Source organism: Pygoscelis adeliae, unplaced genomic scaffold (genome assembly GCF_000699105.1).
Source record: "Pygoscelis adeliae isolate BGI_AS28 unplaced genomic scaffold, ASM69910v1 Scaffold79, whole genome shotgun sequence".
In the NCBI taxonomy this organism is placed as follows: domain Eukaryota; kingdom Metazoa; phylum Chordata; class Aves; order Sphenisciformes; family Spheniscidae; genus Pygoscelis; species Pygoscelis adeliae.
The window spans coordinates 2,613,148-2,622,760 of NW_008825532.1; the positions used below are offsets into that span (position 1 = coordinate 2,613,148).

Here is a 9,613-nt window from a genome sequence, read left to right on the forward strand (position 1 = left end):
GCTTCTCCTCTCCTCTGCCCGCCCGCCGCTCGCTGCGCGCTCTCCATGTCGGGCGCCAGCGCGACAGCGTGGCTTTCTGCGAGACACCTCCCCGGCCACCGGCCGAGCCTCCCCGGAGCCAGCCGACCGGCCTGAGCAGCTTTCCCTCGGCCGGCCCTAACGGGCGCTGGTGTGGGTCTGGGTGCTTAACGTGTTCCTCTCACCGGGCACGGCGAATCCCAGCGCAGCAGGGCCCGCGGGGGTTGGGAAGGGGAGGCTATCCCACATCTTCCTGCTCGGCGCTGCTCGCGCTTTTTTCTCTGCGCTGCTTTGGGAATAAGGGCTGAGCACGTTTCTGCTGCTAGCCCCGTGCTTGCAGTTTGCAGAGCTCACGTCGGGCGAGCTCTCCTTGGATTGCTCCTTGGATTGCTCCTTGGAGCAATCGAGCAGCGCTGGGGGAGGCAGCCAGAGCTATCCGGGCAGTGGCTGGAGAGGGTGCCAGTGCTGGGGCACTTGTTGTTCCCTTGAAAACTGGCCCAGAGGCTGCCCCAGGCTTGGACGGCTCCTTGGGCCAAGGCAGAATGTGGCACATGCCAGCTCAGGAGGAGGTTTTTCCAGAAACGGGCTGGTTTGCTGGTCATGGGGAAGCAGCCAAGCTGGTGGCTGCCGCTGTAACACTGGTAATCCCCCTCAATGGAAAAGTGTCACGAAGTTGTCCTTGTGTGTACTTATGCTGATCCATACAGCATGGCGTTGGTGCTGCCCTGGGCACCTGGCTAGAGCGTGTTTCATTTCCCAATGAAGGGAGCAGCCGGCAGGGTGCCAGCCGCGGCCGTGGGCATTGGGAGCCACTTTACTTGCGGCCCGGCTGCCTGCCCCACAGGGTGCTCGTCTCCCAGAGCTTTGGGGGGATGGGTGGCTGCCGTGAGCAAGGGGAGTGGGGGTGTCACATGTTTAGGGCGATTGCAGCCTGCAGAGCGTGCGGGCTGCTTAGCAAGCACTGTCGGCACACGAGGGATGTGTGCCGGGGGCCTGCGCTGTGTGTCTGGCCACGCATCCCTGCCGAGGGTGTAGTGCAGATGCTGGGAGCAAAGGAGGAATGGCCGCGTCCCAGTGAGTCAGCCCAGCCTGCCAAATCCTCTGCTGGAGGAATGCTTTGTCTCCCTGCCATCACCGCTGCACACGCCCACGCACCAGGCTGGAGGGATGCGCCAGCAGTCAAGTTTGGGCTGAGGGATCTCCAGGCTGCCAAATCAGTGGGGAGTTGCTGAGAGGCAGTGGGCAAGCTCTGGGACGTGCCCAGGGGCCCTGTGGTGGGGACCACACAGGGCTTGTGCAGTTAGCCTATTTCCTACCATGGACTCGCTGGGTTCATCCCTGTCTCTCTCTCCTGGCACAAGAGCTGCGCAGGTAGGGTACGCACAGCCCCACGGTGCCTTGGAGGGAGCCGCCATGGTCTCTGCCCCACCAGTGTGGCGGGAGCTTGGTGCCAACAGGTTGGCCAGGAGCAGGCACAGCTCCTGTGGGCATCGCTGCCTGCTCTGCTCCCCACAGTGTGGGTCCTGCTGCCTGTAGGACACTGAGCTTCATGCTCCTACAGTCCCTTCTCTTGCAGGGGTTTTGAGCAGCTGAGCACCACCCACGAGAGGACAAGATGTTTGGGGGAAAAATGACCAGTGTTGGGAAGAAGCTGATCCGCCGGCGCGTGGTGGATCTGAGCTCCGAGGACACGCGTTTTGCTCGCTGCCTCTCCACACTGGACCTCATAGCCCTGGGGGTGGGCAGCACACTGGGGGCCGGTGTGTACGTGCTGGCCGGGGAGGTGGCCAAGGAGATGGCTGGTCCTTCCATCGTCCTCTGCTTCCTGGTGGCTGCTCTCTCATCGGTACTGGCTGGACTCTGCTACGCGGAGTTTGGGGCCCGTGTCCCCAAGACCGGCTCTGCCTACCTCTACAGCTATGTCACCGTCGGCGAGATCTGGGCTTTCACAACTGGCTGGAACCTCATCCTCTCCTACGTGATAGGTATGGGGCCAGGCAGGGTGCTGGCACATGGGGGACTCGTGGGGGTAACTAAAGCCATACTTTATTCCTCTGCACTGTCTCCATTTCTTCAATTACGGCTATTTAAAGGGAGGTGGTGCTGGGGTGGGGGTGGCCGGTGCTGCTCTGCCCTGGGCTCAGACTGATGCACAGATTTGCCATTGACCAGGCACGGCCAGCGTGGCTCGAGCCTGGAGCGCGGCATTTGACAACATCATCGGCAACCACATCTCCACCTTCTTCATGAACAAGACCACAGTGCACCTGCCAGGGGTGCTGGCCGAACGCCCAGACTTCTTCGCCCTGATCCTGGTTGGGCTGCTCACCGGTGAGTGCATAGGAGCGGCTCTGTGGCACCGCGGGTGGTGGCATGGAAGCCTGTTGAGTCCCCACTCACCCCTTCCATCCCTGCAGCACTGCTGGCCTTCGGCGTCAGTGAATCCGCCCTCGTGAACAAAATCTTCACAGCAGTGAACCTGATGGTGCTGGGCTTCATCATCATTGCCGGCTTCGTGAAGGGAGACATCAAGAACTGGCAGCTCTCGGAGGACTACATCAACCGCTCCTACATGGACATCGGGTGAGGAGAGCAACCGTGCCAGGCCAGGGTCCGGCACAGGGCTGGCACCGGCCCCGCTGTCCATGCACCCCACAGCAGCTGCTCTCCTCCCTCCTTTCCAGGAAAGAAGCCTTCGGCTCTGGCGGGTTTGTCCCCTTTGGACTGGAAGGGATCCTGACCGGTGCTGCCACCTGTTTCTATGCCTTCGTGGGCTTTGACTGCATTGCCACCACAGGTGCCACTTTGGGCGAGGGTGGTGTGGGCATTTCCCCAGCGCAGCTGGTGGCTGGTTGGGACCCGCTGGGGAGGATGCTCTGTGGCGTGGGAAACAGCCCGTCCCACTGGTCCTGGGAGGTTTCCCCGCGGCAGCTCTGTCCCCAGCTGGGCCAGCACAAAAGGGCTCACAGCCTGCCCTGCCCCAGGAAAAGGGGCTTCCCGCACTGCGTGGTGGGAGCGGGGCTGCACCCTGCCTGCACAGGCAGCTCCCGAGGCAGCGGGGGGAGCCTTTCCACTACCAAGTCGAGCCTGCGACAGTGCTGAGAGTTGCTAGTGCCTCCTGGTAATTTCCCAGCCTCAAGCAACGTTTTTCTAAATGACTGAGTTTGTGCAGAACCTCTGCTCTCTGGAGCACAGGGAGCCCTCTTAATTTCCTCTCATTCCCCCAGGAATCTACTTAGTGGGTGGCTGGTACAGGCTGTTCCGCCTGACCTCCCTGCCTGTGCCTCCCCTCCCCCAGGGGCTGCCCGGCAGCCGCCTCCTTCCCTCCTACGCCAGCAGGCTGCCGAGCCCCTTGCCAGGGAGTGTGGTGCAGCGGGAGAACATGCCTTTGCAAAGGCCAGGGGGCAGAGGGCACGGTGGCTGTGTCGCTGTGCCCCACACGCACAGAGGATCCACATTCAGCAGGCTCTGCAGGGAGTGGGGGCTTCTGGTGGGGGCAGAAGGCCAGCACGGCCAGGGGTGCTGTAAGCCCAGCTGCTGGGCAGCTGCAAGCCTGGAAGCTGGGGCTGCAGCCACGGGCCTCTGCTCTCAGCAGTGCCGAAGCCCCTGCCAGCGCAGCAGCACGGCTGGGGACCCCTCCTCTCCAACAGCCCCTGCCTGCTGCTGCCCAGCCCCATGCTTCCATGGAAAGTCCTTGCTGCGGCTTGCCCTCTGGGGCCAGCTGCCCCGCTCTGTGCTGCAGGGCGGGGATGGATGCTGCCTTTTGTCTCCGCACAGGGGAGGAAGCCCGGAACCCACAGCGCTCGATCCCCATTGGCATCATTGTGTCCCTCCTCATCTGCTTTGTGGCTTATTTTGGGGTCTCCGCGGCCCTGACCCTCATGGTGCCCTACTTCCTCCTGAACAAGGAGAGCTCCCTGCCTGAGGCTTTCAAGGCAGTGGGCTGGGAGCCCGCCCGCTACGCCGTTGCTGTCGGCTCGCTCTGTGCCCTCTCCACCAGGTAGGACTGGCTCCATTCCTGGCACCGGCCAGCACAGCACAGCGACCAGCAGCACACGTCCTGGCTGGGCTGGGGGTTTGCCCCATCCGGCTGCTGTCCTGCTCCCGGCACAAAGCCAGTCTCATCCCCATCTGGGTGGTGGGTGTGGATAGCTTGCCTGGCAGGCCCTGAGCCATCTCTTCCCACGGCAGCTTGCTGGGCTCCATGTTCCCCATGCCCCGTGTGATCTATGCTATGGCGGAGGACGGGCTGCTCTTCAAGTTCCTCTCCGGCATCAACAGCCGCACAAAGACTCCTCTGTCAGCCACCATCACCTCGGGGCTCCTCGCGGGTAAGGCTTCCAACCACCACTTCACGCTTGGCCCCGTGGTGGTCCAGAGCTGTGCTCATGCTGCATGTCCTCATTGCAGCGGTGATGGCCTTCCTGCTTGACCTGAAGGACCTGGTGGACCTCATGTCGATCGGCACGCTGCTGGCCTACTCCCTGGTGGCAGTGTGCGTGCTCATCCTCCGGTGGGTGCCTCCTCTTGTGTGGCGGTGCCTGGGGTGGATGTGCATTGTGTCGAGCCCGGGGCTTGTGGCCGCAGCTTTTTCCCAGGGGGATGCAGCCTGGGGAAGCATCAAGCCCCCAAGATGAAGGCTGCTCACAAGAGCCTGCACGGTGTCTCTGGGCACATCTGTGGGGCGGCCGTCATGGGGCCACTGCTGGAACAGCACGTGGGGCTGGAGGAGCAGGAGGGCTATGAGGGTGCTGCCCACTGTCCCCCTGGGCTGGGAAGTTCCTTGGGCTCTGCTGCAGCTTGTCCCATCTCCTTAGGTACCAGTCCGGGCAGCTGAACTCCCCAAAGGCCATAGAAATGCTGGAGCTGAATGGGAATGAGGAGGAGAGAGTGATCATGAACCCGACTGTCACCCCTGCCAGTGCCCAGCAGAAAGAGATGCTGTCCCTGGCAACGCTCTTCAACCCGCCCACGGACACCCCCACCACGCTCTCGGGGCGCATCGTCTACATCTGTGTCTCGGTCATCGGTGAGTGAGCAGGAGCTGGTGGCTGATGTCCCCTCCTGCCAGGGGCTGGAGCATTTTGGCACGTCTCCACAGCTGGGAAGGGATGGTGGGCATGCCAGGTGGAGGGGAGGGGCTAGGTGGCACAGGCTGCCAAAAAACCAGCGGGTGCTGGACCCGCTCTGTCCTGAGCAGGGTGCCAAGCACAGGGCATGGCTAGGTTTTGGGGTGCACGGGGGTTGGTGGAGGACGTGGGTGCTAAGCCAGGCATGTGCAGGTGGTCCTGGGAGCTCCCTGTGACAAGCCTGGCACAGGCTGGCCACCCAGCAAGGGTTGTCCCTGGACCCCTGAGAGCGCTTGGGCTTGGCCAGCAAGGTTTGATCCATCTATCAATGCCTTCATTGTGTAGCCAGAATGGGGCGGCTCAGCCAGGTCTGGGTAAGCGTCAGAGCTGGGTTTGAGTCCAGCTGAGTGCAGGCTCCCCTCAGCTTGCTGGGCTGGTGAGTTTCCCCAGCAAAACACTTTCCTGAGGCTTTGGGGTGGGTGTTGGAGACAGCATGTGCTGGACCCATACCTGACTGAGAGGAGTGGGTGCCTCAGCCCAGCCGTTGGTGGGGCTCGGGGTCCCAGGGAGGCCACATGCTGTGCAGCCCCCCAACTGCCCCCTCTCTTGCAGCCACACTGATCACGGTCATCTGCGTGGTCCTGACCCTCAAGGTGACTGCACTGAAGGATGCCAGCGTGGGCTGGATTGCAGCCCTGGTGCTGCTCCTCGTGGCTCTGCTCATTCCCACCATCATCGTTTGGAGGCAGCCGCAGAGCAACGCGCGGTTGAACTTCAAAGTGAGTGCAGCCCCCAGCAGCTCAGCATTTGCGCCCCTGCGGACCCCTGGCAGAATCTGGGCCATTGCAGGGTCTGCCAGAGCTTGCTGCCGGGCAGTCACCGTCCAGGAAAGCCTGGGGCCCTGAGATGCAGCTCTCTGAGGTGCAGTCCCCAGCATGGAAGTGCCCAGGTGCTCTCTGGGCTGTGGCAGGGGTGAGATCCCTCTGTGGCCAGGAGCATCCTCAAGCCCAGCCGGGTCCCTCAAGGCACAGCTGACATGGCATCTCTTGTCCTTCGCAGGTACCTTTCCTTCCGCTCCTGCCTATCTTCAGCATCTTCATTAACATCCTGCTGATGGTACAGCTGAGTGCCGGCACCTGGGTGCGGTTTGCCATCTGGATGGCCGTGGGTAGGTGTCCTGCAGAGGGGAGCGTGGTGCCTGCAGGGTCTCCCCTGGGGGGCTGTTATGCTGGCAGCCCACCACTGTGCATTTCATGGTGGAAACTGTCCTGCAGGTTTTACGATTTACTTTGGCTATGGGATTCGGAACAGCATGGAAGGGAAAAACGCAGAGGAGCCCTGTGCCACAGTAGAAAAGCCTCTGCACCACCCTGGACTGGACGTTGGCCCTGGGGCTGCTGCAGTCTGAGGGACCGGGCATGGGCACTCCGTGGACCTCTGCCAGTATTCCTGCTAAGGGACAAGATCATGATCCACACAGTACATCCATCCCCTCTCCCACGGGGAACGAGTCCCAGAGTCAGGACCGCAGAGCCAGGTCGTGCGCTGCCCTTTCCCCTCACAGAGCAGAGGTCACGGAGATGAGTCCCCGGGCCAGGTGGGAGCGCTGGTGGCCCGGGGCTGGTCTCTGGCATCCCCCCAATCCCGCCGAGGGGCAGTGACACTGGCACGGCCCTCCCACCGTGGAAGCTGCTGTCAGAAATGCTGCTTTCCCTGCGCACGGGAGGCCCCACATGATGGTGCAGCTGTATTCGTTCCGTCTGTCCATGTGGCTGTGGTCACCACCTCCTCTATGTGCTTTCCAAGTGCTGGGCATGTACATGGCAGCCATGGCTGGAGCCGTGCGACGAGGCTTGGGGCGGCTCATTCTGGTACTGCCAGCAGTCCGGTGCTCCCTGGCAGCACGAGGCTCAGCTGGCCAAAACCCTCTCTGTGCCTGGGATTTGCATCCCACACTGAGCCCCGTGCTGCCCCGGTGATGCTGCTTGGTGCGAGCATCTAGCTCGGGTGTCCGTGAAGATGTCCACAGTGTAGCCGCACCAGTCTCCAACGTCATACGCCTTTGTATAATTGGTGTTTTAATGTTGACTTTTATACCTATTAAACTAAATGTTTTTTAAGTGCTTGGCTCTGTTGGTCCTGCTGCATGTCGTGTTAATGCCCTGTGGTTACGGACCCCTGGGTAGGACCCATGTGCTACCGAGCCGGGTGCCCGGCTGGTGCCGGTGCAGAGCAGGGCTCGGCCACAGCCATCTGTGCTGGGTGAGCTCCCTGCCCGAAACCTTCCGGCTGGAGCCACCAGCCCTCACACTGTCCCCTGGGACAGTGAGCCAGTGAGCCAGGCACTGTGGAGCAGTGCTCCAGGTCAGCTCAGCCCAGCGCTGCTGGTACCTGTGGGCAGGACACCAGCCTGCCATGGCCCTGCCCTGCAGGCCCTGTGCTGTGTGGGAGTGTTTCACCAGGTCCCAGGGCAGCGGCTGCAGTAAAGACTTTGGAAATACCTCCTGGAGGCTCCAGCAATGGCCTGCAGAGGAAGCGTGCCCAGGAGCTGGGCTGCATCCATGTGAGAAGATGATGATTTCCCAGATTCTCGTCTGGTCTAAATCAGCCCTGACATTATTTTGCAAAATAAACTAATTTAGGGCAGATGGATCTTGCGTGGTTTTGGCATCTCTCCCTGTTTACTGGCAGTGGAGCAGGGTCACCGCACGGTCAACAGTGAGGGGCTCACACCATCAGCTCTGCTTGGCCCCTGGGCTGGAGCTGTGAGCCCTGCCCCAGGGTTGTCCCCGGAGTAAAAGGGGCTGCGGCACCTGCTCTGGCCCTGTGCTGGGCACTGCCTGCCCTGCTGCCGCGGGGCTGGGTGCCCTGCCAGAGCCTCAGGCTCCAGCCCTCAGGCGCAGCTGACTCCTGGCACTGGCTCCTCGCAGGTGCTTCCAGCTCTCCTGGCCATGCCGGTGCCTCGGCGTGCTGCGCTGGGTCTCACCTCCCCACCTGGTGGGTGTCTTCTGGCCAGGGGCAGCACATGGGGCCCTGCTGAGCCCTGAGCTCGCAGTCCACCTGGCACCCATGCACCCAGGTTCGGGTGCTGTTGCCCAAGCGGGCAATGGGCCCATGATATTGCTGCAGCCCTCACCCCCTGGCTTGGCACTGCTGCAGCCACCCCCATGCTTTTGTTTGTGCCTGTGTCCCCGTGCACATGGCCATGGCCGTGCATGGGTCCGTTTGTGCCCATGCGCATGTCTGTGCCTGGCTCCAGGCCATCCCACTGACCACTGGCGTCCCATCCTGGGCACCCGTTGGGACTGGCAGAGCTCCGGACATGGAGCAGTGTGTTGGAAGCCCTGGCCAGCTCCCACCATGGCAGCCCGGCAGGGAAGCAGCTCTCTGGCAGCTGCCAGTCCATGCTGGTGTGGTGCAGTGGGTCGGTGCCATCCTCCCATGGGCACAGGTGCTGGCAGGAGTGCAGCAGCCCTGTCTACCCCCGGGGCCCATGCCGAGTGCCCTGCCCTTGGCTGCCTGCTTGGGGAGGCCGTCCAAGCCCTGGGCACCCACTCTGGGGGGATCCTGCCTCCCTCTGCCCGCCACCTCCTTCTGCCCCATCCGGGCTAGCAGAGCTGCCAGGGATGGCACCGCATCCTCTGCCAGGCAGCACCTCTGCCTTTCCCGGGCCCCACGGGCGTTACTGTACATCTCCACGCATCAGTTGGTGGGTGAGTAACACCCAGCCAGAGCCCCAGCATGCTGTCGGCTGCTCCCACCGCTTTAACTGCTGCTGCGCCAGCCTGTGTGTGGCCTGCTGAGATGCCCTGATAGCAACCCGGGGCCCCATTGTGCAGAGAGGGGCTGGGAGGGAAGCATGTTCCTGGGTGAAGGCTGTCAGGTATTGGGGGCTGCAGGGTGGGCTTTCCCCTCCTGTGCCAGTCTGGAAGGGCCATTTTCTGGTTTGAGAAAATGCAGCAAAAAGCGGAGCCTGGCTTTGCCACTGCGAGGTCCGGTCCCCAGCCTTGCACACAGCTGCCTGTGATATGCCCCATCAGCAGGGTAGTTTCTGCCCAGATTCACAGCACAGGCCGTGTTCCTGCCTGCCGCCGTGGAGGCTGTGGGCCTCCCCGGGGCGGCTCCAGCCCTGGCAGAGCAGCTGGCAGAGCCCTGGAGGGAACCAAACAAGCCTGAAGCTGCTCCCCTGCCCGTGCCTTTGCCGCTGCACACGTGCTGGGCAGAGCAGGCACAAGCGTGGGCAGGAGCACGGACAGGGGAGGCAGGGCTGGCTCCTGTTTCAGTGCTATCCTGCTGGCTGTAGTGCCAGGGCGGGCACTCAGGCTGGCCTCCCTGGGAGCTACAGCCAGGGCTTGGTTTGTGATGTCCCTATTGCCGTCCCTCCTGGATTTAAAGGGAGGCTGGAGGGTTGTTGGCTCTGGCTGCGTTTAGCCCAAGCCGTGCTGAGGGGGCAGGCAGTTGGGGCAGCATTGCAGCGGAGGCCCTGGCTGTGGCCACCCGCTGACGGCAACATTCTTGGCTGTGGG

At 62.6% G+C, this 9,613-nt stretch overlaps 1 protein-coding gene across 1 annotated transcript; it reads left to right on the forward strand.

Moving 5' to 3' along the window:
- The first annotated feature begins 1,594 nt into the window (after nucleotides 1-1,594).
- SLC7A3 (solute carrier family 7 (cationic amino acid transporter, y+ system), member 3) lies at nucleotides 1,595-7,215 on the forward strand. Its single transcript, XM_009331673.1, has 11 exons — nucleotides 1,595-2,003; nucleotides 2,191-2,349; nucleotides 2,436-2,601; nucleotides 2,703-2,815; nucleotides 3,796-4,018; nucleotides 4,210-4,349; nucleotides 4,429-4,531; nucleotides 4,836-5,047; nucleotides 5,700-5,866; nucleotides 6,147-6,255; nucleotides 6,362-7,215. The coding sequence occupies exons 1-11, from the start codon at nucleotides 1,634-1,636 to the stop codon at nucleotides 6,493-6,495; spliced, it is 1,896 nt and encodes a 631-aa protein (XP_009329948.1). The 5' UTR covers nucleotides 1,595-1,633; the 3' UTR covers nucleotides 6,496-7,215.
- The last annotated feature ends 2,398 nt before the right edge of the window (nucleotides 7,216-9,613 follow it).